This window comes from Orbicella faveolata, unplaced genomic scaffold, assembly GCF_042242905.1.
Source record: "Orbicella faveolata isolate gen_17 unplaced genomic scaffold, um_ofav_v1 contig_34, whole genome shotgun sequence".
NCBI lineage: Eukaryota > Metazoa > Cnidaria > Anthozoa > Scleractinia > Merulinidae > Orbicella > Orbicella faveolata.
In genome coordinates this window covers 5,399,456-5,426,379 of record NW_028301563.1, presented here as the reverse complement: position 1 = coordinate 5,426,379, position 26,924 = coordinate 5,399,456, and the positions used below count along the sequence as shown (strand labels likewise).

Below are 26,924 nucleotides of genomic sequence, written 5' to 3'. Positions count from 1 at the left end.
CGAGATATTTTTAAAAACATACGAAATACCGTCGCAGTCATATTGGTAGCTTTGTCGGTTGGGAAACTTAGATTTTGATGGGTCATTATAACCAATCATAGTCTCAAGAAATACAAACACGAATAGAAAGTTAAGGTTACAAAATAGACGCTCATCTTTCGTCACGGTGTATGGTTTTATTTCGATCAATATTCTCAAAAACAAGCGTTCAAAGCAGTTTGCAGTATTTACGATGGCTTAACACTCGTCTAAGTGCCGTGTATGTAAAAATAAATTCCTCAAACACTATCCTTTGCATCCGGGAGATCTAGTGAGCTATGGGGGAGACTCCTGGATAATCAGAGAGAGATGGTCAAGATGATTTAAACACTGGGAAATTACTCCGACCCTGAAATTGTAGTTTACTAAGCGAAATTACTACCGGTAAAGTACAGCTTGCTACTCGACAGGTCTTTTTTGCAGGGTGCAGGGTGCAGGTTGCAGGTTGAAATTTAATTATAAATGGAAAACCGCTGGCACCTAAAAGAAACGTACAGCTGGTAGACGTACCGTGACTGTTACATGACGCTGTGTACAATCGCTGAGAAAGGTGACTTCCACCTGAGTGCCAAACCCGCCGAAGCGATGGGAGGAGAGTATATTCCTATGATTTTAAGCCTGCAATGAATTATTGTTTTTGAAGAAACATCTGAAATATGATCTGAAATATCTGCTGAATTTGGTTTCTTCCCTGTGAGTACCAAAATGAAAGCACACTGGGCTTGTGCTAGTATATTCGACGGTTAAAATCTTATATTGTTTCATTTCTTTATTTATTTGCTTCATTTGTGATGGCAATCTTCTGTTGTTAAGGGAAGTGTAACTTACAGTTCTTGTTGACGCTACGCCTAGAGATTTCGACCTCATGCTCTGTTGAAGAGACTCGAGGAGCCCGTTGAGTATTGAAAGATCGAGCGAGGTTCGACTAGAAAAATAAATAAAAACATATGTGAAGAAGAGCCGAGCGATAAGAAAAATACAGGACAGAATATAAAGACTTACAAATGTTTCCTGACTGTAGCGATGACGGTGAAGCTAGGTAGAGTACAGATTCCGCAACAATATTAACTTGAAGCTATAGAAAACGTTGAAAAGATCGACGCGCTAGGAAACCGTAGAGTTTAAATAGTCCTAATTTGCATACATAAATGGCAAGCTAAAATGAAAATTCGCAGGTGGAGTCCTATAGGAAGACCCGAGCCAATTCTGGAATCGATGGAAACATCTGTGGAGCGGCCATTCAAATGGCTTTGAAGAGATTTCACTGGTCTCAGCGTGTCGATCGATAAGTACTTATAGCGGATCGATCGTGTTTTCACTAAGTGAAAGAGGCGACCTACTTTATGTAAGAGCCCCTGACGAGTATATAGGTTATTAATTATTTTTAGTGCCAGCGGTTTTCCAGTTATAATTAAATTTCAACCTGCAACCTGCACCCTGCACCCTGCAAAAAAGACCTGCCGCTTGCTACTGACCGGCATATTTCAATCGATGAAGTGACGGACTGAATTGATCTTAGCTGATTTATATTTTACGCTGTTACGATAGGTAATTAACGTGTAGTGATTGTTTAATTTAGTTCAAAACTGTCACTGGTGACTGTCAGTAAACTTTTCACCACAACAGCTACAATCCTGGCCAAAAGTCCTTGGGACACTTAACAAAATGGCAAGTGGCGACACATTATTTTGAAGTGGGAAGGCATCATTAAATTTGCTGAACCTCCTTCCCCCAAAAAACAATGTTGGAATAGTATGTCCACTTTGGATGAATCAACATCAACATTGTGTTGGGGGTGGGGAGGGGAGGTGGACAGAAAGAGCATATGTTGGCAAAAGTGCAAAGTGTCCCAAGACTTTTGATCAAGATTGTCTGAATGAACTCCGATGTTAAAATTGCTCCTTATAGCAATAAAATGACTACAATGGTGGGATTTCACTTCAGTTAAAACAGTTTTACTGTAGACATTCTAAACGTAGCGGGGAGGGGTGGCTAGGTTTTTTAGGTAAGGGGATGCCAGAGCATTTGCTGATTTGATAAGTTGTCCTTCTCTCAGGGCTTTTTCTCATACGGATCGCCATGTTTCAGGGCCAAATGATGTGCTTATTACTGCAAGAAAATTGATCAGCTACTTCAATAGATATTGTACCTGTTACATCAAGCAAAAGAATCACGCGATAAAGCTTGAGAGCGATTTCTTTATGGAAACAACACAGAAACTATCAAATATCAACATTAACCTCTGTAGCTCTCTTAAAGTCCAGATGTGGTCAGAAATATGTTTGTTGATGAAAATTTAATGTGTTTGTTCACCTGAAATTCGACACCGAAAGTCACGCGCGGCTCTTTCGTTAGTTATTATTGTTAATGAGTAACGCCAACAACACTCACTACAATACTCACCAGCATTTTCTGCTCTTTAAGACCTTTATAAGCTGTTGTTCAGCAGGAAAACGCATTCTAGGTGGCCAGAACGATCAACGTTTTTCCACAATAGTCTTATGAACTCAAATGCCTTTTGATAATAACTTACGTTTTCCTATTTTTGCAACAATACTCGGCATATTGATAATAAATAAACTATGAACTCAGTAGTTTATTCTTGGCTTGAAGGTGCATGAGTAATGTTTAAAAGGTGACAAAACTAAGAAGCAGTCAAAGAACAGCAGATAGAAGTACGAATGTTGCAATTAGTTAGTTTCGATTCTACCCTGATGTGACAAACAAATTCTCCCTACTTGATGGCAATTCCTTATTTCATCCGAACTGCACGCTTAATTTTGCATTGCTGTTGTGAGGAGAGATTAGACCTGGTCACTATAAGGCACTGTACGCAATTGTGAAACATGTAGTTTTTAGAGGGTATTATATCAGATGAAATTAAAACCTCAGAAGGACAGGTAATTTCTTTATTGCTCCCGCAGGGTTTTGGCCCAGAGGCCCTAAAGTTGACGCTTTTCAATTTATTCACAGGTGTTTAGTAAAGAAGAGAAAGGAAGAAGTGGCGATTCCTTTGTGGTACTGACTTGAGCCGAAACATCAGAAGGTAGAATCTCTGTCATTTGTTTACAATGTGGTAACAGATTCACGTTTCGATTGCCTGAATAAATAGTGCGTCTGCTGTTTCGTTGTAAACACCGTAAGAAGTCTAAGGATGATCCTTCTTCTCCAAAGTATCATTTAGGAAGGTTGTATTAACGTCAATGTTCGTTGTATTGTTATTGCAGATTTGATCATTTAAAAACACAACAGGAGAACAGATCAGCAAAACCAATGTAACAGTTACTACATAAGAGTCTGTTTCAGGTATTTTGTACATTTGTTGTTCAGAGACTTTTCAGTCCCCACTGCACTATTATGCAATGGGCTCTGTAGCGCATATTTTGGTTGGTAATTTCCCGCAGGAAACAAACCGGCGAAGAAAACTCCGCCATTATAACTTGCTCATCGAGTTTTTTAGTCAAGGAACAGCAGGTACAACTACGAATGTCAAATTCTCCCCACTGAAGTATAAATTGGAATCTAAATTTAACGAACCTCTCTATAACGAAGTCTTCGGTATAACGAACGATTTTCCTGACCCCAGTAATAGCAAAATGTATGGAAAAGATCGTCTTCCCTAGTATCTACAAACGCTTTTTTTTTTTGTTCACTGATTCATGTATTCAAGCATTTTTCGTTGTCTTTCTTGGTCTAGTATGTAAATATACAGTTGGAATAACCGCTTCCCTACAAGCTTCAGTTCGAAATGCACAAAGCCGTCAAAGCTGTCCACAAAACAAATACTACAAGCAGAAACCACTCACTCCCCCCCCCCCCCTAACTCTCTAACACTGGAAAGGTCAGCATTTTCCGCCAATTGACCATAAACTAACCACCTTTTTCCATTTAAAGGTTCTGGCCCTGGCTTTAAAAGATAGACAATGAGCAAACATCTTTACGTTCATTTGGAAGGTGAGTGTAATTGATCTTGATGATACTGCTGATTGAAAATTCTGTGACGATAAGTTTTCTCGGTAAACTACTGTGACGATAAGTTTTCCTGCAACACTGTAAATTTCGGACTGAACGGACACTTGAACTGACAACTGGGGGAATCTAACTCTGGAGAGCACTGCTTGGCTGCGGGAACGGAAATTCGTCACGATTTCCTGGTACACGAGGATCTACTTCAGTGGTCTTCACTACGGACGTCAAGGAAGAGACATAACTTGGTCCAACAGTAGTTTATTCTGCACTCTAACGTCGAGGGTGAAACTGACATACTCGGCGGAGTAATCGATGTAATCGTAACGATGTAGCCGATGTAATCGAAAAAGCTTTACAACCGTACTTGCTTATATATCATCCTTTACACGTCAAGTGTTTACAATATGCTAATGTAACTTCAGGTATACAATACGAACGGAAAGTACTTAATTAAGATAGCGAATTCTAATCAACACCACGAGGCTTCCAAAATTAAAAATAGAGTGCTAGGATTAAAATTACACAGGCTGAGATTAAGACAGAACAAACTTAGGAAATTAAAAGCGAGATACTTAAATTTGAAATTCTGAATTGGTGTTACCGACAGCAAGGGAAAATTATCCTATGAATAGAAAGCACTAAAACTCCATTAGTGAAAAGTAGTTCAGCTGGTTAACTTCCGAGGAAACTAATAAAACTACATTAGTGAAAAGAAGTTCAGCTGGCCAGTTTCTGAGGGAACGGAAGGTAGATTTTAATAATGAAAAGAAACTCAAATGACCCGATAACGAACTACTTGTTTTCTAAATGAAAGTTAGTGAAACAGCGTTGCACACGCTCAGGTGTACAGAGAATCGGCAAAGTACAAAGAAGAACAAAACTTAAGATTTCTAGTAGTTAGCTGAAAAGAGGCTACTGTTGGCTTTTCTATATTTTCCAAATAATAAAGAAATGTCTGTCCAATGGCGAATTTTCTCATAACAATTCTCTGAACTCGGTCTTTTAATAGGTTGCGAATTGATGAAAAATGGTTATAGAAACGTTGTCATTTTAACTGTTTTTCCTATTTTTCCCGTTTCGATCTGCGCAAACGCAGCATTTATTGTTTTCATTTCTTCCCAGAAGCTTAGAAAATGTTTTTGAATTTTTTCACAAACAGTTTGTTACCTCAGCAAACGTTTGCCAAAGGAACAGTGTTTGGAAACGTTGTTTCCGTAACAAAAATTCCTACTTATCGGTGGTTTTAAGATAACTTCTCAATTAATGTTATCTTTCTTAGCTGAGCTGGGAATGCAGGCTGTTTAAAATTAAACGCTTGTTTTCGCTTGTTTTCCGGATGTCCATACGTTATCAGTGTATCAGCACCGAAACCTTTCCAGCAACTCTGCAAGTCTCAACTATATGTATTAATGCTGCTAATTTACAAATTTGAAAAAAGGTAATTTCAATTTGTGGCGGGGGATTATATTTCCCTAGCCCTTGCTATCGGAACGAAGATGGTAATGTCTTGTTAATATCTGGGTAACCCGAAAACACTGACCCCGGTCCGCGGACCCCCACAACGGACCGGGTCCGCAGACTACCCCTACGGACCCCTTCTACGCACCACCCTAAAATAGTGTAAAAATAATAAAGATTTCACGTATGGGTTGTCTAATAGATTCAAACTCGTGTCGGTGAGTTTTCGAGTGTTATACTGAGCAAATGTAACACACTTGGGTTTTTAACACCCCATCCCGCCCCCTCCCAAAATAAATTGCCTAAAAGCCGTTTTCAGCGTAAGGAGATGCCGATGGTAAGAAGGAAAGTTCTTACCTTCCATTCGTGGCTCAATCTGGCTATGGAAGATATATTTTTAGGTCGTTTATTCTTGTTTGTGTCTGTTATTCCGCTGAGTAAACTGTGAAGCCTGGAACGAGTTCACGAGCCCACGGGAGGATGGGCTGAACAAAATGGCAGAGGGGAAAGAACACAAATTTCGAGTCTTCCCGGAGACTTCCCCGTACGCGTCTTTCGTATACCTTATGGCCACAGCAAAGAAAATGGCAATGTGTAATTATATAAATTGCACCCGAGCCTGAATCCAGGTCTGTTCATTTGCACAATGTAACGTTCGGAATTTCGCCGTCACGAGTAATCTATTAGACAACCTGCAACTGAAATATTTATTTATTATTTTTATTATATTTTGGGGGGGTGGTCCGTAGAGGGGGTCCGTGGATCGGTCCATAGATAGTCCGCGGACCCGGTCTGTAGTGGGGGTCCGCGGACCGGGGATCAGTGTTTTCGGGTTACCCTTAATCAGATCTGATGTTTGGCCACCCGTGAGTAAATTAATAGCAAGGAACGATGCTCGTGACCGCGACTTTTGTTTTACGATTTGAGAACTGAAACATTGTTGATCCGTTCCCTAGTTTTTGCGAACAGTCATGAATGACTACTAAGTTTCACTGTTACTTTAAAATTACACCCGCTTTCAGTGTTACGTGCATAGCGACTGTCTCTCAACATGCCATCTATCGACATGCTATGTAACCTGGCCTACGTTAAAATGTAAGCACAACTGACTTCATTACGGTCAAACTCAACTTTTAGTCATGAAAGATGGATTTATTTGACATCAAACTAGGCTAGGAGTATCAAGAAAGCATTCTGTGAGGGATAAATCGACTGTTTTAAATGTTTACATCTTTCGAACATTAACTGAACGGTAGCGGCCCAATTCCACCGGAAGTCACTATTGAGAGCCGATCGACTACACTAAAATCGTTTGAATTATCCCTTAAATCGGAATTCCACAATCTTCTTCATTCATTTGAGGTCAGTAATTAACGTATACTTGTCATTTGTTCCGCTAATAACCGGGAAAATTACCAGTTTCACAGGTAAACGGTCTTTCAGCCGTTTACATAGCATGTCGAAAGATGGAATGTCGAGAGATGGTCGAAGGATGTCGCCTATGCACGTAACACTGAAAGCGGGTCAATGTCTGATTTGTCTTCTTGGGACTTCCTATGTCTGGGACTCTCCTCCTATCAGGGAATCGTATATGTCATCGAAGTGCTTTGTTATATTGGATAAAGGGAAACCCGCAGGTAACTCTAGGGATTACTCGTAGTCTCTTTTATGGGGTGCAATAGCAGATGTTGGTCTTATATGGGTACTCGGGACGGAAAGCAGGTGATTTTACCCAACCAGACATCTTTTAGGGTTACAGGGGAAGAGGAATTTTAAAAATCACCCTGTTGCTTTGCTTTAGTCAACAGGCTTGAAATCTCTATCGATGAAAGCTACTTTTAAGTCGCTATAATTCTCATTTATCTTTCTGTTCTAAACCATATCCACATTAGTCTCCTTTAGGGCAGTAATACAAATATTGCGACAAGCATCCCCTGCCCCATAATCAGAGGTGTTCCCTCCCCCGCGGGATAAATTACTGATATCGCAGGAAAGGAATATACCGACTTTACGCTTTTATTACCTATTGACTTTACAGGACATGATGACGACTGCAAAAATTCTCAAGGACGAACACCACCACCACTTCCACCACGTGAAAAGCGAATACCACCCCCAATCCCACCGCGTCCAGATTCAACACCACCCCAAGGCCCACCACATGCACAGCCAACACTAGCCCCACCCCCACCACACGTACAGCCAACATTAGCTCCACCCCCACCACACGCACAGCCAACATTAGCCCCACCCCCACCACACGCACAGCCAACATTAGCCCCACCCCCACCACACGCACAGCCAACATTAGCCCCACCCCCACTGCATGCAAATTGGACACCAGCCCCACGTCCACCCAAAGTACCGTCAGGACCAACCTCACCCCCGCCACATTCTCAGTCAACATCAACCTCGACCCAGCCACATGCTCAGTCAACAAACTCACTCCCACCGCGTGTGCCTTCACCTCCACCACATGCCCAGTCAAGACAAACCTCACCCCAACCGCATACTCAGTCAACATCAACCTCACCCCAGCCACATGCCCAGTCAACAAACCCACTCCAATCACATGCACCTCCACCTCCACCTCCACCTCCACCACATGTTCAGTCAACAGCAGCCTCACCCCAACAACATGTCCAGTCGACATTAACCTCACCCCAGCCACGTGCAAATTCAACACCAACTCCACCCTCACAGCACTCCCAGTTAACACCAAAAGCACCGTCAACCCAAGTACAGTCAACACTACCCTCAGCCCCAGCACATGTACAATCAACACGAGATCCGTCCCAGCCAAATGCACAGCCAACACCAACCTCACCTCCACCACAATCTCAGTCAACACCAGAAGAAAATCCCGAAGAGATGGAAGAAAAATTAAATAAGCTTGCGAAAATATTCAGCTGTTTACCACCAGTCCTTATCAGGGGAACTCTTCATCGCGATGACGTAAATGGAGACATTGAAATAGCTAGTAAGTGGCTACAAAAATTTCAAGCTATTGAAAATCCGCTGGACATGTTCCAAACCTCAGTGGGAGGCAAAGTTCCTACAAGGACTGGACAAGAAAAAAGTTCCAGAGCAGCCGATTTTCGTGAAAAGGAAAAGAGAGGAAGATTTTCCAACCACGATGAATTGCCCAAGGAACAAGGGGAAGTCAAAGAATTACGTAACTTGACAACAGATAGCTTTGGCGATTGCAATTTGGAACAAAATGGCGGTTACCAAAGTAATCGAGGCCAGAACACGAGACCAAGTGGAGTATTCGGGGGAGAGCCAAGAGCAGTGCCAAGGGAAGGTCCAAGAGGCAGTTTTGCACAGGGCCAAAGCAACAATCAAGGATTCAAAGACAATGACATGGGAGTGTCTCAGGGAGGGGGCGTTGGCCGAGGACATCCGCCGAAACCGAAAACAAAGAACAGGGGTCGAGGCAGGGGAAGAGGCAGGAGTTGTCAGACACCTGGAGAAGGTTTCCAGGATGTCGATCAGGTTTTGTATGGCGATAATCGGTCTCCGTTCTCTCAAAGGCAGCGTCTTTCAGAGGGAAGAGGAAGCCAACAGTATCAAGGAAAGAGGGGGCTTCATGAAGGAAAGGCCGCACAATTGTTCTCGTCTCACGTCGTCGACGGTAATCCGAAGAGACACAGCACCTGTGACGACTCTCTAGGAGGTCCTTTTGTGGGCGATGATCCAAGGAGACGCAGTAACAGAGGGCGTGGTCAGGGAGGAATGAAGCGTGCGCAGAGCTTGTCAAGTTTCACGGAGAGAGGAGATCAGAGTGCTTGGCAGGCTGAAGCAAAAGAACAATCTCGATTTCAACAGAATCAGTTACTCGTTAGTGGGCTGAGTGCGTTGACGACCGAAGACTGCTTGGTAAACTTCATCGAGGCTATGAGCGGTGGAGAGGTGGAGGACGTACTGCGGAGAAACGACAAAGCTCTGATCACATTGGCCAATGACATAACAGGTAAGTCAAGTTAAGGTGTGACCTCACGGTTTTTTGGGAGGTTGACAAATCTCTCTTGAACCGGTATCTCTCTTACTGTCAGCTTATTTCAGCCCGTTATATAACAATTTTTCTTAAGCCCTGGCCTTGTACCAGGTATTGGAATCACGTGCAAGACGCCTGCGTGACGGGCCAAAGCATTGTCGGTTTCGTCTTGTGTTGGTTCTCGCGGCAGTAGAGTATCTACAGCCAATGTCAAACCCTGTAGTGGGCACTTAATTGCTCCCAAGAGTTCTTCTATCTTAATAATACGGAAATACATAGTTTGCATTAGTTTTCGACACACTAACTTGTATACAGTGAAACGTATACCTGGATTAAGCGGACACCTTTGGGACCCTCATTAGTGTCCGCTTAATACAGGGTGTCCGCTCTAAACAGGGTCTGATATGTTGTGCAATAATACTAAATGATTAACTCTTTTGTAACACAGTGCAACTCAAAGACTAGCGTAGTGCAATGTCCAGTCAATCAATGCGTCAATCTGGAATAATCAATTAGCTTTAAAACGACATCGATGAGCAATGTTAAAGGAGTCTGGCATCAGCTGAGCTTGTAGAAGTAAAAAGCCCTTCAAGTGTCCGTTTATTGCAAGTTTTGTGCAACAAAATTTCTTAACATTTTTGGTGTCCGCGTCCGCTTAACAGAGGTGTCCGCTGACTGCAGGTTTATTTTACAGTAAATGTGGGAAGAAAATTTTGCTCCTTCGGCTTGTGTCCACTGTCCGCTTAATATGGGGTCCACTTAATTTAGGTTTCGCTGTACGCGATTTACAACATTAGTTTTCTTCTACAAGCTCATCACTTGATTGCCATGCAATATTTGGATGGGAACAAGAACAAAATAAGGACTATTTTTCTTGAGTTGCTACATGGACTGTTTTCTAATTGTTGTTTGGCAATCAAATGACGAGGTCTTAGACGAAACTAGTGTTGTAAGTCGTGTATACAAATTTGTGTGTGGAAAGTAAATACAAATAATTATTCTTTTTTCCTTTTAAGATGATGTTAACTAATACTTTTTTTGGCTTCGACAGGCAAAATTTCACAGTTTTCCTCTCTTACCATATGCCTCAGTTTTGTCTAGAAACATGTAAACTAATGTAATTCCTGGCCTTTAACTATAGAGCATTTCTTGGGGGAAAATTGGTTGCTAGCAAATCAACGTTGGTTTTCTAAAGGTACTTCTTCGCATGAGAATATTTCGAAAACGAGCAAGATTTACAGGTCTTTACAGACGTCTGAATATTTGTAAGGAGGCAGCCCACGTCAGGACAAGAAAAATTGTGTTTCTGAATACATGTAGCATTTATAATAAGTATGTTTGTGCATACTATATATGTATGCTATTCATGGGTTCTGAGTGGTCTACTCGGACGAGATTAGTAAAGTATTCATCTCCGAAAAGCCGAAGAGAAGTAAAAAATGGCTTCCGTTTTTGCTTCGGTTACTAAAGAGGAAATTAGTGTCCGCTAGGTATTCATAATTTCAGGGATGGGTAATTATCCACCACCTATTCACCTCCACCACGGTGAATAATTGCTAAGTACTATACAGGGTGAGGGGGTGGGGGGGGGGGGGGGTGGAGCGCTTCTTAGCAATTTTTATGTTATTATAGTGAATGAGTTTTCTGAAGTTGGTTTGCATTTTCTTCTTACAAATGTAGCTGTAGTGTAAATTAGCTTGGTTTTTATATGGGAAGGCGACATGAATTTCCATGTGTTTTCATTCATTTTCATTCTGATAATGATTGTTTTATCGCTTAGATTTCAGTAAAATCAAGACCAAATGCGCAGAAAGAGGCGTGGATTCAGCTAAGGTTACAATCGAGCAAGTTCCTGTCTGTACAAGCATTGTTGTCAGCGGTATTTCGGATGATACCACCCATGACGCCATTGAACTGTACTTTGAAAGTCCAAGATACGGTGGGGGTCCTGTGGAGAGAGTAGAATTTCTACCAAAAGGTGGTAGAGCTGTGGTTGTGTTTCAAAATCCAAAAGGTTTGTAACACAATAGGCCATTTCCGAGTTGCCCTTTGCCTCTGTTTCAAAACGAGTCTTCGTGCGAAGCCATTGTTATGAAAATGCGTTTCATCTATAAGTCCATTTTCATGCAAATCAAACTCATTTTCATAAGAAACGTTTTGCACGAGGACTTGTTTTGAAACAGAGGCAAAAGGCAACTCGGGATGTCCTATTCTAACTTATGGCTGCTGTTCGGCTATCTTTTGTGAACAGTTCTTAAAGGACCTCAGTCACGGTCTGCGCATATTGAAAAGTTTAGCCTCAATTTTTCAAATTCGTCGTTTGTAATCCGTGTTAATCTTCGCCATCCGTAGCCATCCTTGTTCCTTTATGGTTTATTATTATGTCTTTGGTGTTTTTCTATCTTATTAAACTGTTATTTTCAGGTTTCCTACCATTAAAAGGTAAATTTGTATGTGGCCAAAATAACTCAAGATAGCGTGACTGAGCCCCTTTAAGAGAGGATACCCTTGGCCATGGGATAGCCACACTGAAATTCTCCCCAAAGAAAAGATTCTACGCACGGTATAACTGTTCTGTTTTATTTTTTCGTTCACAGATATAAAAGGAGTGTTAGCTAGGCAGAAAGAAAAACCACATATCTTAAACCAAGTGAAACTGTCAGTCAGAATTTACCATGAGTTTCTAGAAAGCGAGGAAGGCGACGAGCCAGATGATTCAGATGGACTGGGAACTACCACCGGTGGCGCCGATAAAGCTCGAGTGAGCCAGCGGCCCAAACTGGAAGGACAAAAACTACACATAGCTGTAGACCCGGATGTAATGGAATTCGTCACCAATTCAGCATTTCGCGACCAACTGAGCAAATTCCTGGCCGCAAAGAAATGTGAAATTACCTGGAAAACAAACACAAAAATAGCTGTAATAGTGTACCAGGGAGGAGACGACAGTGATTCGTGGCAGTCCGAGTGCATTGATGAAGTACAAAATTACCTCAGCAAATTTACAAAGCGCGACGTTCAAGTCAAGAAGGATTCCTGGAGAGCGGTGGTGGCACAGTTGTCCAGTATTCGCGCCCGCCTGGGAGTATATCCTCCGCTGGTCAAACTTATCGATGATTCATTTGTTGTTAGAATTGTTTCCTTGAGCACAGCTGCAAAGGATTATGAGGAAAAGTTGAGATCTAAATTGGAAGAGATATACCGGGAGGAAACCAGAAAAACCTACCTGAAGAAAAACGTTCCTAATGTTCCAAAAGAACACTTAATTCTGCTGGAGAAGATCAAGTTTGTGGAGAAACTTCAAGAGAAGAACAGGGAACTGGAGATAAAGCTAGATACTAAAGGAGAAGAAATATATTTCGAAGGTCCCGAGTCACAGTTTACTGAAGCAACGACGAAGTTCCTCAAACAAATGTCGTACATGGTTGAAAAGAATTTGACTCTATCCGACATCATCTTGGAAGTTTTGGGCTCGGACGAAGGGTTAAGGAAAGTGAAAAGTGAGTTGGAAAAGAACAATGTGGAGGCAGTGTTCGTCATTGACAACGGCTCCGGTGCCAGAATTGTGAGCACGTCAGCTGCACACTGGGACGAGGCCGAGAGGCTGGTGAACAGGTTGACGTTAAACGAAAAAGTCCAAGTGAATGATAAGAGCGAATGTTTGTTAAAAACTCCAGAATGGCGTGAGTTGTGTGACGAAATCAACGCCGAAACAGCTGTCCGTATCCATCGGAACAACTGGAATGACATTTTCGTCGCTGGGTTCCAGGATGAGGTCAAAGAAGTGATGAAGAAGCTTAACACGTTCTTGGAAAACAACTGCATCAGGGAAGAACAGTTTGTATGTTCATCTCCGATTGTCAGAAAGTATCTTGACGAGTTTCTTCAGGAAGATTTACGCTCCATTGAAAACCAACTGAAAGATTTTGAAGTGAAAATTAAGAAAGGAAAAGGAGACGATGATTTTGACATTTCTGGAAACAGAAAAAGCTTGACTGATGTGAAGAGACAGCTTGACGCTCTCGAAGAAGATACCGTGTCAAAACATTTTGATGTGAAACAGCCAGGCCTCCGGAGGTACTTTGACAGTGGAAAAGGAGATCGTCTTGTGAAATTAGTGGAAAAGGATCAAAACTGTGCGATACAAGTGCAGATGAATTTTGGCCAAAGCCTAGATGAAAATGATGATGATAAGGATGGCGACGGCGATGGTTTTGGTGATGGTGATGGTGGAGCTGCTGCTGCTGCTGCTGCTAATGATGATACTGCTGCTGATGGCGGTGCTGGTGGTGCTGCTGCTGCTGCTGCTGCTGCTGTTGATGATGATGGTGGTGCTGATGCTGATGCTGCTGCAGCTGACAGCGCTGCTGCTGATGGTGATGATGATGATGATGATGATGATGATGATGATTTTGATGATGAAGATGAAGATGTTGATGTTGATGTTGATGATGACGATGAACAAGATGATGATGGTGGCGGTAGTGGTGGTAGTAATGGCGATGACGACGAAGATGAGCATGCTGATAACGGGACTGATCCGTTCACCTTGATTATGACTAAAGGCCACCACAAAATATCGTGGAGAACTGGAATGATTGAGACGGAGAAGGTGAGTGTTGAGCAAACCTGTGTATTCAGTTCCTGATACTGTGCTCAATTATCGGTATACTACTTTTGATTGGTTTTCAATTACAAATCGGTCATTTCAACTAAACTATCAATCAGATTAAAGACATTTACACCTGCTTCCAGTGTTACGTGCATAGGCGACATCCTATGCACGTAACACTGAAAGCGGGTGTAAATGCAGTTAGAGGACCCATCATGTCTAAATTGTCTGTTATGATTCTGCTCTACTATCACACAGTTTAAGTCCGTTTAGAATTAGACCCGGCTGTTCACTCTCAATAAGCAACATGAGCTTCAAATTAAAGGAACTACGTCACGGTTTATGCTTCTTGAAAAGTTAAGCCCACATTTTTCAAGTTCGTCGTTTGTTATCCGTGTTAATCCTTAATCCTTACAAATCCTTATACCTTTATGGCCGGTGTATTTTTATCTCTTTGGTGTTTCTCTATCTTAGCTGTCGTTGTTTTGCTATCCTTTACTTGGTACTTTGCAATTTTAACCTGAAGTTTTGTTTTAAACGGCAGGCTGATGCACTGGTCTGTTCGGTCGGAGCAACCTCTCAAGCGATTACAGAGGCGGGTGTTTCTCTAATGACACCTCCAAACGCTGGAGACAGTGCTGTCTCTCCTGGTTTTCCATTGGCTAATCACGTGATCAACACTTACTGTGGCCAATGGAACGATGGCAAAGGGGAGGCGGTAAGCGTATTTTTCTTCCTACCTTGAACTGATGCTTCACAACGGTGGATGAGTAGGGGTGGCACAGTTGCCAGAGCGCTAGCCTCCCACCAATGTGGCCCATGTAGGAATCCCATGTGTGTTGAGTTTCTCTTGAAGGTTCTCGTCTTGGCCCCGTCCTGTAGTTTTTCTTAGGGATCTCCGCTTTTTCTTCCTTCGCAAAAAATCAACACACCACATACAAACCACAATCACCCACTTTGCTCCGACGAACGGCTAACGCAACAAACTGACTGGTGGGTTAATTCAACTTTGTAAACTTCAAGATGACAACTAGTTAGACGTCTCTGTCAGTTGCGACTCACTTCCCGTATTATTCTGTAGAATCAGTAAGAGCAAAGATATATAGCTATTAATGGACTACTCGCACAATACTTATCATATGGTCCACCTTTCAAGTCCACTCTTACAAATTTTCCCTTTTGTTTCAGTCTCTACGGGCCATCGTCCAAAAGTGTCTGCAGAAGGGTGAAGAGCTTGGAGTGAAGTCCATTGCATTTCCTGTCATAGGAACTGGAAACCTCAGCTTCCCACGGGATGCAGCCTCGAGAATCATGTTAGAAGAAACGATCAGCTTTTGCGGAGCAAACCCTGGGTCTAAAGTGCACGATATCCGATTTATTGTGTTCGAGCAAGATCAGGCATTAAATGACGCCTTCAAACAAGAGATGGACAAATTGAAAGTCAAGCGCAAATCCCGCACTCCTGCCTACACTGCGAGAGGGCTATACAAGAGTATTCGTTCCAAACTTCGAGGACTTAGAAGGTACCGATCAGTCTCAACAAATTTAGACTCAATATTAAATGCTACAGATACTGGCCAGCTAGGAAAGCGTGAAAGGAGACAAGCGCACCGAGCGAGTCAAGAGCTCTCTGTGCGAATTTTTGTCCTCGGCAAGAAAAATGCAGCCGTGGACAAGGCCGTGGAATTTTTGAAGAGAGGTTTCTCTGAAGCTTGTATCACGGAAAAAGTCGAAAATGAGGTTGTTAGTCAACTTTCTCATAAACAGATTGTCAGACTGAGAAGAAAAGCCGAGGACCGTGACGTCAAACTTGAAGTTGAGACTGATGTTGATCGCATTGTCTTGCGGGGTCAACCGACCGATGTGTCCGGCATGGTCGGGGAGATCTGGAAAGAGATTAGCGAGAGAATAAAGAAGAACCAGGAAGAAGAACAGGCGCAGATGGTGGCAAGGAACATAGAATGGAGTTACAAAATACGCGGTAGTAAAAAGGTTTTCCATCCCAGAGCAAAAGCAAAGATTGAGATTGCGTACAGCAAAGCTGCGTCCAGAGTTAAAGTATCTTTACGTGGAGAGCAGTTTGTTATCGATTTGAAGGCAAAAACCGGCCGCGGACAACGAACCGGTGAACAAATTACACTGAAGAGAAAGGTTAAGGAAGCAGAGGAAGGTTAGTCACAGTACGGCATCAGGTAGTTATGTGAGAAACGCTGTTACCATAACTCCTCTTAATAATCCCTTTTAATTGGTTAATACAGAGGTCCAATAACTAAAATCAACCAATCAGATTGCTCTACTACTGCCCAATATTTTTCAAGTTGTTGGACTAAAGCAGTGTCCATGATTTTCCATTCAAAGGCGGCTCCCGCTAGAGATTTAGCTGAAAATATGCATATCTACCAGCGCCGCGCAATTTTTGTAAGTTTTCCCACGTCCATTTAAGAATTCTTGAACGGTTTCCTTGACGAAACGAAACAACCTCAGTTCTTCATCAGTTGAAAAAATAAGTGATGGTTGTCTCTTTTTCCATTTTGATATACACTGCATTAAGATAAACGAGCACTCATTTCTGTCTTCAGGAATTCCTCTTCCGAAACACTGGGCGAAAATGCCAAACAATGACATGACAGTGCACTTGGTTCCACTCTGGAAAAGTTCCCCTGAGTATAGAGACGTGACGCGCAAGTTCCAGGCTACCGCTGGTGGAGTAAATATTCAGAAAATAGAACGAATTCAGAATCCTCATCTTTACCAGTGTTACATGGTAAGAAAACAAAAGACGGACAAAGACATTGGTGGGAATAGTGAACGGCAGTTGTTTCATGGAACCGACGCTAAAAATGTCAGCCACATCAACACTCAAGGATTTAACAGAAGCTTATGTGGGGCCCATGGTAAGTGGTTACACCATTGCTTTGGAAGGTGAGGGGGTTTGTGTAACGAAAGTAACAGTTATATATGATAGAGCGAGATTTGCAATTTATCTGAGGTCGTGCATCGAAATCTCATTACAATTTGGGGTAAAGGAGAAGAACCAGACCAGCTGGAGAAAAAACCCTCAGCGGGTCTAGAATTTGAACATGGACCACAATGGTGGAAGGCGAGCGCTCTCAGCATTGCGCAATCCGTGATTGCATGTGAAAGAGAGAAAATAATGACAGAATCCCTATATACCAATTTTTAAAAGCTATTTAGAGCTCGCACCGGGTTATTTTTGTTCGTTACTACGACCGCGCGGTCACCCCTTAAAAACAGTAACATGTCGTCAGTCTAAATTCTCAGTCAGGTGTCGATGTTAAGATAGCCATACAATTTGAGACACAACTGACAATGGATTGAAATAATTTTAATTGGAAAAGGTCACATATGAGAGACCTGTTCTCTCCCTCTTTATTTTCTTAAGGCCACGTATTTTAAGTGGGAGAATTACAGAAATATCCTCTCTATCTGATCGTAGTTACCTTTTTCCGATCGTATAAAATTAAGCTTTAGTTTTTATTTATTTGTCACATTCGAACCTCTCCATACGGACACCTCTCTAATACGGACAGTTTCCTACATACCGACAAATTTCTTATACATTTCCTCTAAAAAAAACCTCTATAATACGGACCCTCTCTAAAACGGACAACGGACACTAAATCTCGGCCCTAGGGAGCAAATTCATACAACTGTTAACCTCTTTATTACGGACTCTCCGGGCACCAGGTGTCGATAATTTGCGGTATGTACCATTTCCTGTGGGCGGTTACACAAACATTGACACATTGATTCAGATATTCACAAGACACTCACTTTTGGGCCTGATTTTATTTACTAAACGCTCTAAACTATCAGAGTGAGTGACTTCATCATAGTAACCTCTCCAATACAAACACCTCTCTAACACGGACACTTCGCTCTTTCCTTTAGGTGTCTGGATTAGGGAGGTTCGACTGTAATGCTGTTATTTGTTGGGATCCTTCCCCTCACTAACACATTGTGTTTATTTTCAGGAATTAATTTTGGACAAGGTACTTATTTTGCGAGAGACGCCTCTTACTCACTTCGTTACGCAAGGATAGGAGATGCCGGGGGCCGCTACATGTACCTTGCCCGGGTCTTAGTCGGGCAGTATTGTGTAGGCAACCCTGCAATGATAGTGCCTCCCCCAAAGAACCCTTCAAAACCAGAGATATTGTATGAATCAGCGGTTGATAATCTAGTAGACCCATCTATTTTTGTTGTATTTTACGACAATCAGTGTTATCCAGAATACCTTATAACTGTGCAAAAGTAGGCGAAATATTTCTTCACATTGTTACGCCACAGAATATAATTGTTATTTAGAATGTAATACCGTTGCACACAAAATGTAAATTATAGATTTAGCCAAGCCTAAGCTAACCCAGGATAGGCGAGAAATTTGATTTGAGTTTTGCAACTTTGTGGTGAGGTTTTCTGTTAATATTGTTTGGCCTTCTCTTTTGAGATTGAATAACCTGAACCTCGCTTGAGTACGCGATCCAATCGAAACCCAGTACTTGGTCATCGGCCAACTTCAAAAAACCACGTGACTTCGATGAGCTCTAAACTTGGGCCCTTGAAATGGTCACGTGATACTGCTCAGCGGATGCTTTGTTTTGACAGCAACAGATACCCTGGTGTGGACTGCAACGGAAATAAGGAGAAAGAGAAATCAAACGTACACAACATACTCATATCCATTGGTTTGGCATGTTTAAAGTAGCTAAGTCGCGGTTTGCGTATCATGAAACGTATAGGCTAAATTTTTTCAAGTTCGTCGTTTGTAATCCGTGTCAGTCTTCTCCATCTTTAATCATCCTTGTTCCTTTAAGGTTTAGTATTTTTTCTTTGGTGTATTTCTGTCCTAGTTAACTATTATTTCCTTCAATTTAAAGTTAATTTTGTACGTGGCCAAAACAACTCGAAATACCGTGACTGAGCTCCTTTAATTCCGTGGGTGGCTTATCCCACCAGCACGAATGACTTATCAGGGTATTATTTACAACAACTAGGGCGAAAATGGTCTAAACGTCATGACGAAATTTTACATAGTCAGTAAACTAGGACCAATACAGTCACGTTTCAAACTCAGGGTAGTTATAGTTAAGTTACGTTCAAGCATATGTAAGGTGTTAAAACAAAATCAACATGATCTTGTCCCAATGAAAGGCTTTGTCGCTTTTCGCTTAAGAAAGGAAGAAGTAACTGGAAGGCTGCTATTAGAAACCATGGATTTAAAATTTGATTAACAAGTTAACTTTGTAAGGATATTTATAAATTTGTAGCATTTTTTATATGAAAAAAAAGTCGCTTCTCTTTGGCTACAATTAGAAGTTATAATTAATTACTTTAACTGGCAACACTGGGGTTAACTCTCACTGACTGCCTCACGTTAAGTTGACGGGGAAAAAATTCCAGCTTTATAGCAATGCCAGACAAACACTATACACAATTTTTTATCTAATACGTGTAGATTTTAGGTGTATAATGTTAATTAAGGGCAATGAAATTGGTTCTGTTTCTTTTTGTTACATTTATCAGAGTGTCGATCGGAATGAGTTGAAATGCATGCGAGTGTAACACCTGACGCGAGAGTGACGTCCAGTGAAAACCTGTTTTCACCGGTTAAACAACCTCGAAGAAGAGCGGGAATGAATGAGACACGAAGTGAAAAAGTCGAGTGACTTTGAGGCCTCTAAGCTTTTTTTCAAGTCAGAAGAATACATTTGTCGGAAAGTCATCGAGACAAGAGCAAATATTTTACAGAATTTGTATTCAATATTCCACAATTTTGAGAAGGAAAATGGTGTTCAAATCCAGTGATACGGTAAAACCCCGCATATGAGAACCCGGATAACAACCTATTGATTTAAGAAACTACAGGCTGAAATTTGGCATTTAAATATCCAAAAATATAAGGACTTGTTTAGCCTGGCAAAGAAAAGTATATAGGTTCTTATACAGAAAAATCACTCCAGTTTTGATGGCCTAAATTCTGGATTTTAATTGTGTGAGAAATTTCTGACAAAAAGTTATTGTGTATATGTTTTCTTTGCAAACAGGGCAAGCATTTTTAATTTGTTGTTAAAAATGCAAGTGCTAAACCATTATGTATTAGTTGTACAATATTTTCGCCAATGGTTACACCAGGACAACCTCTGCAAAATAAGAACCTATCAACTCTTCAACACCCAAATATTCACCAAAAATACCGTTTTTAACCGTTAAATCAGTTTTTTGGTTACCATGACGCTAAATGGGCCTTAGTTTTGCTGTAAAAACATTTTTTTTTTACCAAAAAGATAGATTTCTCGAAGACAAGTCACGAACATGTACAACATTTTAATTTGGCGCACGCACAAAAGCCAAATTGTGGACTTGTCTTTTTCTTTTTTTTTTTGGCGATTGCCCCTTCCGAATTTGTTCGAAAACAAACTTGGCTTGGCTCTGAGGTCAATAAAGTATTTTTACGAAACATTCCCCAAGAAGGCGAAGATTGCTCTGAAATAATACAACTACAGCTAGCTCAAGCGAATCACTAAGTTTCGACGAATCCTCAAATAAAACAAGAGTTAGTCTCTTTTCCTGTCCTGAAGAAGGATGCATTAAGGACTGGTCAAGAAGTGTTGCGGGGAGGAGAGAGGGGTTGGCCAAAGCAGGGAAGGGGTGGGTCATCAGTTTTTGAGTCATTGGTTATGGGATGCGTGGGTTGTTAAATTTTCAGCTGCCCTTGGGGGTGGGTCATCCTTTTTTATAATGGCAATCGCCACATTTAATTGGCTGGTGTTCATGTATTGTAAAATCTGTAAGAAAGCTAAGAAATCTAACGGAATGAGCGAGTTGTCCCAGTCCAGAAATTTTTAAAATGCTTTGCTCTTTCGACGTGCTGGTCTCTAAGAACACCAAATAACCAACTTGTGCCTACAAGCTATTTATCCATAAGGGTACAGAACTCATGTTAACGGGTCTGGGACTCATAGTCTTGGGCCTGGGACTAGTAGTTTACTGGTTCTGTGAGTCCCAGGACTCACTACAGCCTTTTTCTAGATTGATCACTGTTCCACTAGAAACGAGGCCAGATGCCGAGTGTGTCCTTAATTTTTATGGTCAAGTTTTTTTGAAGAGTTTGCAAACATGACTTTAAACATTATTTTTTTGTAGATGCTTTTGTATCATTGTTAGGAAATCAATCAAAATTATGCCGCCACAAGTTCATACACAAAAGTGACTTTGATGGATTATGCAACCAAAAAAATGTCATGCTTTTTGTACGGGGGTGAGACATGTAATTTTCAACCTTCATCTAAGTGTGGATCGCTCCGTTTTGTGCTAGATGGATATAGTGGGTCATGTATTTGCTATCCACCACATTTTCAATGGCTAAATATTGTTTTCTGGTAATCTAGAACTAAAATGATGTGAAGTTTATATGAAATAATTCATATAATCTAGAACTAAATAATAATCGACGTATCTATGACTGATTTCAAAGACAATGTGCCAGTTTCGTTTCTGGCTTCAACATCGAGGCAACCTTGCTAATTCACCCAAAATTTGTTTACAAAAAGTAAATTTGAGTTTTTCATTTTATTTCATCCTTTTTCCGGGCGGAAAAATCTTTATCATAGACGCCCCAGACTTCTCAGCCGTATAATAAAATGAAGTAAAAGGGACATGATCACTAAAACTTTGCTAGTAACATCAAGCGATAACTCGAGAGAACCTTGTGAAATTGAGATTTCTGTACCCTTATAGCTGGGTAGCTAATAGTGCGTGACATTCCGGGTATTCGAGCCAAACTGTTTATCTGAGAAAAAGTTGTCCCGTCTGCCAGGTTCTACCCTACCTGCCGAGGCCGAGGCGGAAAAACTCGCCAATCCGGGACGCGATCCTCATAAACGGTCAGTTGAATTTTTCAAAGTTCAGCGGAACTATATAAATAGGTCCGCGATATAACGAATGATATTCTTCGCCCCAGGAGTTCCCCAGGAATAGCAAAATACATGCACTCTATGGTAAACAACCGCGATATAACAAGACCTCGTTATATACAGCGATTATATTTTGCCAGTCCCTTGGCCCTTCGAATTCGTTATATCAAGGTTCAACTGTTGCTGGCAAATATTTATGATTTTTTGCATTTCCTTTGTAGCCTTTAGAAGTTTCTTTGTATTGTTATTTTACGTGTCTTTGTGGTTAGTCCAAGGATATGTTTACCCACGTACGATGTTTAGAACAAAGAAAGCTATTATCCTTTGTATTAATTAGAATTACTCCTAACGTGTTCAGGAAAAGTCCCAGTTCGGATTAGCCTTTCAACGTGTTAACATCAAGTTTCTTAAAGTTTCTAACTTACCACTCGTGAAATTCCTCAAGCGGACACAGAAGCCGGTAAGTTTTTGCATCTTTTGTATTTTATAGCTCATTCTGCTCTCGGAACAATTGTTTCTAAGCTTCGTAGTCTTTTTTCTAGTTAGTCTAATTATAGTTTTCGTTATATTTACTTCTTAGTTTTACGAAACTACTTTGGTTATCGCTCTCTACACCAGCAGCGTCTATGCAACGTCTCAACGCGTCGCTTCAATAAACTTTGCCTAAACCGGCTGAAGTCGCAAGTTTTGTTGTAGCGATCGTTTCTAAAGCGCGTATTTGACACGTCTGAAAGACACTTGGAATTCACGTGGTTGACGTCCTGTAAGAAACGTAACGTCTTTCCTCTCACATCAACTGTAAGTGAAGAGTTAGCTCGACTGAATCTCGGGAGGAGGGTTGTCTGAGGGTCCACAATAGGGCTCTCAGATCCCGCTTTCCCGCCCATTTTTTCCTGTTAATCCCGCCATCCCGCTCTTTTTAGCCTGGAAATCCCGATCCCGCCTACTTTACAAAGACGTTTCTGCGTTAATGATTAATTTGTTACATTAATAATTAGTTTAATTATTAACACAGAAACTTTTTAAAAATAGATATCGCATAAAATATCAAAAAAGAATTCAATGGGTAGCAGATAAGTAAGCACAAATGATTCTAACGTCTCTTTCTGTAAACGGTTTATTGCTTTGTTTTCTTTTGTTCACGTATCAGTGAAAGAAAAAGATTGTTCATTCCCATATTCAAGAGATGGCCCATAAACGCACTTGACAGTTTCTTTTAAAGCTTTCAGCGTCTTCACTTTCCTTGAAATCTGGGCTCAGAACTTTTCTTTCCGAATGAAGGCATTCCTGCTTGAACATCCCTTTCGTAATATATGGTGACGGAATTCATAATGCCGCATACTTCGTTCGGGAAATCACTATTACCGCCATTCGGTGAGGCCATCCTGGCCAAAACAAGCCATGCGCTCCGGAAAAGGTGGAAAGACTAGAAAAAGGAGAAAGGATCGGGGGGATTACAGACCCAAACATCGAAAATGTCGGAATGGACAGATGCCATTGATGTCAGGGGTCAACGCAAATGATAGCCCGCGTAGCTTGGCGGTTTAACCTTTTTTTTTTTTAACGCAGCTTTGGCGCTCGTTATAGTGCGGCTTCGCCGCTTAAAAAGCGCCAAGCTAGGCAGGCTACACAAATGGTCGCAATAGGACTCAAAGACCTCATACAGTCTCATGATACTAACGTAGTCCAGCGATAATGCATGCGTTTACAGAACCTGACAGGGTACAGAGCCGTTAATTGCTATTCATTACTTGAAACCTGACACAGCTATACGCACAAAAGGTTCGTTTCTGCCAGCTTGTGGTTTTTGCGCTGGTCAATAACAGTTTATGAGGTCACGTAGGAATTGAAATCCCGTATCCCGCTCTGTTCCCCTTGCGAGTCCCGCACCCCAACCCCATAAAAACATGAAATCCCGCTCCCACTCGTAATTGTAATTCCCGCTTCTCGCCCCTGTTTTCAGCTCAAATCCCAAATATCACGGCGAAGAAAAGCCAAATCCCGCATCCCGCCAAACCTATTGGGAACCCTCTTGTCTGGGGTAATAAAAATGCCACGGCCGATAGTATATGAGAATGAAAATACAAGATCAATTACTACGGATCAGGGACAGAAATTTAGTACATTGGATAAGTACTTAAACATATGCTATCGCGCCGCCATTTTAATTCTTTTCTACTAGACAAGTGTGGAAAAATGTGCGGACGAGACATAGGCCAGTTATAGTAAGTCACTATATGGTTCTTACACTACCCATTTAGTTGATTACTTATATGAACCGCTGAGTCGGTAGCTCGAGGGCTCAATAAGGAACTAAATCACCCAGGGACATCGAAGGCGATCTGCATGTAGCTCTGGGAATTTAGGAATAAAATGCTCTTCAGTGAAGTAGGAGACATTAACTACTGAAAAGAAGCTCTTTAGTGCGTATAATGGCATGCGGACAAACTTCGAGCGCAGCAAGTAGGCCAACTATTTATAATGTCATGTTTCTCTGCGACGAGTGGAAGTCTTCCAAGGGTGGTCTGTCCACTTTCAACAGAGAATTTGCTGTTAATTTGGCAAAAACTACAAGCGACAGCATCAAAGTTCACTGCTACGTGTCTCAAAGCGATGAACTGAGCAGAGAAGATGCCAGGCAACATGGAGTTAACTTGATCACTGCTCGGAGTATCCCTGGATCCGTTGTTCCTCTTGATTCGTTGAAAATTCCACCACCGGAACTTCCGAATCTGGACATTGTTGTAGGCCACGGAAGAAAGTTTGGTACCCCTGCCTATTGTATCGTCCAAAGTGCAAAGTGCAAGTGGATACATTTTGTCCATGTGTTCTGTGAAGACCTTGGAAAGTTCAAAGCAACGCAGAGTGCTGCAGTGGATACAATCGAAGAGAATGAGAAGAAACATAAACGTGAAATTGATCTGTGCAAAGTAGCTGATGTTGTTGTCGCAGTTGGATCACGGCTACAACAGAAATACAGCAATTGTCTTCCACATGTTAAGGTGGAGATCATCACTCCTGGGATTTTTGAAAAGTTTTCAAATGAGTCATCACAGCTGGTCAAAGACAGATTACATGTGGTAAAGAAGAAGTTCAATGTCTTTATGTTTGGACGGGCTAGCTTTGAAGATCTTACCCTCAAAGGTTATGACATTGTTGCAGATGCCATAGGATCCCTTGGCAAAATGTTTGAGCTGACATTTGTTGGCTCATCTCCTGGTGAACACACAAAAATAAGACAATGGTTTCTTGACAACACAAGCATAAGCCTTAACCAAATAACAGTCCGTGGTTATTGCACTGAGCAAGATGAACTTAAGATGATGTACTATGCATCAGACATCATTGTCCTCCCTTCACGCACTGAAGGGTTTGGGTTGGTTGCCCTGGAAGCAATTTCTGCTAGTATTCCTGTTCTTGTTGCTGGTGAAACTGGAATAGCTGAAGCTTTACTTGAAGTAGAAGGTGGAAAGTCTGTCATCATTGAATCAGATGACCCTGAAGAGTGGGCTCAAAGGATCCAACAACTGTCCAGGCAAAGTCCAGAAGAGAGAGAAAACAATGCCAAGCTACTCAGAGACAACTACAGTAAAACTTACCCCTGGAGCAATGAATGTCAGAGATTCAACAGGATGATCCAGGGTTTAGTAGAAAGCTTAAATGGTATGTTTACTTACTTAAAGCCTCCCAGTTCCACCATGATCATGACTAAAATACCACACAAGTACATACAAGTAACATATGAGTATATAAGAGTACATACGAGTATATACAAGTACATACGAGTACATAGGAGTGCATACGAGTAACATGCTAAGCCTTGGAGAATTTATGTATGTGGCACAGGCCCATATGTGTGGTATGCACACATGTGTAACACTTGCGCACCCTCGTGTGTGTGCGTAAAACATACCCCATGCACATGTAAAAATGAAATATAAAGATAAAAATGGTACATTTCATGTTTACTACCCTCCTGCTATCTTATGTTGCTCCAATGTATTCGTATATAACCTGTTTATTACCATATGTGTCTGTATGTACTCGTATGTTACTCATATGTAGTCGTATGTACTCGTATGTTGCTTATATTTACTCGTATGTTACTCATATGTACTCGTGTGGTGTTTTAGTCATAATCATTCCACCATTGCTTTTTGTAGGTACATGTACATGTAGCTACACAGCAACATGTTAATCACAGCAGTGTAAAATGTCTGGCTTTCTAAGGTTTTTCGCATAACAGCCACATGCTCAAGGTTTGATGAACCTTTAAGTCAAGGTTTTGAAAATTCCACACCATGGCAGGAGTTTTTATCATATTTATTCAATATTTATTTATTCAATATTTATTTATTTATTTATTTACTCAAAATTTAATGGCCAGTTACAACATAAATAAATAGGAATGAAGTAAAAAGTAAACATAAAAAATAAAAACAAAGCCATATGGATAATCCATTGGGTTGGCGCATTAGTGAGTGCACTCGCCTCCCACCAATGTGGCCCTGTTCATTTCAGGCCGGTGTCATATGGGTTGAGTTTCTTGTTTGTTCTTCCCTTGCTCCAAGGGTTTTCTTCTGGGTTCTCCAGACGTGAACACGGACACCAATATTAAGCCATTTTGTTGCACAAAGCCTGTATTAAGTGGACACTTCAAGGGCTGTTTATCTTTAATAGTGGTCTCAGACTCCTTTAACATTGTTCAGTGATGTTGTTTTAAAGCTATTTATTAGGAGAATATTCAGCTTAACTCCAGAATACCCAGCCACTTATTAGCATCTCATTGAATAAGAATAGCAACTATTGTTATATACCTCATTCTTCAAAGCACACCGGCACATGTAAATAAAGTGGCTGGGTATTCTGAAGTTGCTCTGAATATTCTAGACTGATGCATTGACTGACTGGA

The 26,924-nt window shown here is 41.3% G+C and overlaps 2 protein-coding genes and 1 long non-coding RNA gene across 4 annotated transcripts in view; 2 read left to right on the top strand and 1 right to left on the bottom strand.

The window, feature by feature from the left end:
• LOC110055743 (uncharacterized) overlaps positions 1-19,612 on the top strand; it is a 183,676-nt gene extending 164,064 nt beyond the window's left edge. For both annotated transcript variants that reach the window (XM_089298993.1, XM_089298992.1), the window contains exons 2-11: positions 3,013-3,085; positions 3,267-3,345; positions 3,934-3,993; positions 7,505-9,439; positions 11,244-11,477; positions 12,061-14,075; positions 14,620-14,793; positions 15,264-16,245; positions 16,655-16,969; positions 18,071-19,612. In XM_089298993.1, the coding sequence (XP_089155119.1) occupies positions 3,963-3,993; positions 7,505-9,439; positions 11,244-11,477; positions 12,061-14,075; positions 14,620-14,793; positions 15,264-16,245; positions 16,655-16,969; positions 18,071-18,354 (5,970 nt within the window). In that variant the 5' untranslated portion in view covers positions 3,013-3,085; positions 3,267-3,345; positions 3,934-3,962 and the 3' untranslated portion in view covers positions 18,355-19,612. The remainder of the gene's footprint in view (positions 1-3,012; positions 3,086-3,266; positions 3,346-3,933; positions 3,994-7,504; positions 9,440-11,243; positions 11,478-12,060; positions 14,076-14,619; positions 14,794-15,263; positions 16,246-16,654; positions 16,970-18,070) is intronic.
• LOC149104373 (uncharacterized) lies at positions 157-1,487 on the bottom strand. The gene is made up of 2 exons (XR_016210127.1): positions 1,042-1,487; positions 157-964 (listed from the first exon to the last, which is right to left on the bottom strand). It is a non-coding gene; the product is annotated as an uncharacterized LOC149104373 (long non-coding RNA).
• A 4,686-nt stretch (positions 19,613-24,298) lies between the features above and the next one.
• The window catches only part of LOC110055736 (uncharacterized), a 28,940-nt gene continuing 26,314 nt past the window's right edge, over positions 24,299-26,924 (top strand). Inside the window, exon 1 of the mRNA XM_089298991.1 lies at positions 24,299-25,675. Within this exon, the coding sequence (XP_089155117.1) occupies positions 24,445-25,675 (1,231 nt within the window). The 5' untranslated portion in view covers positions 24,299-24,444. The remainder of the gene's footprint in view (positions 25,676-26,924) is intronic.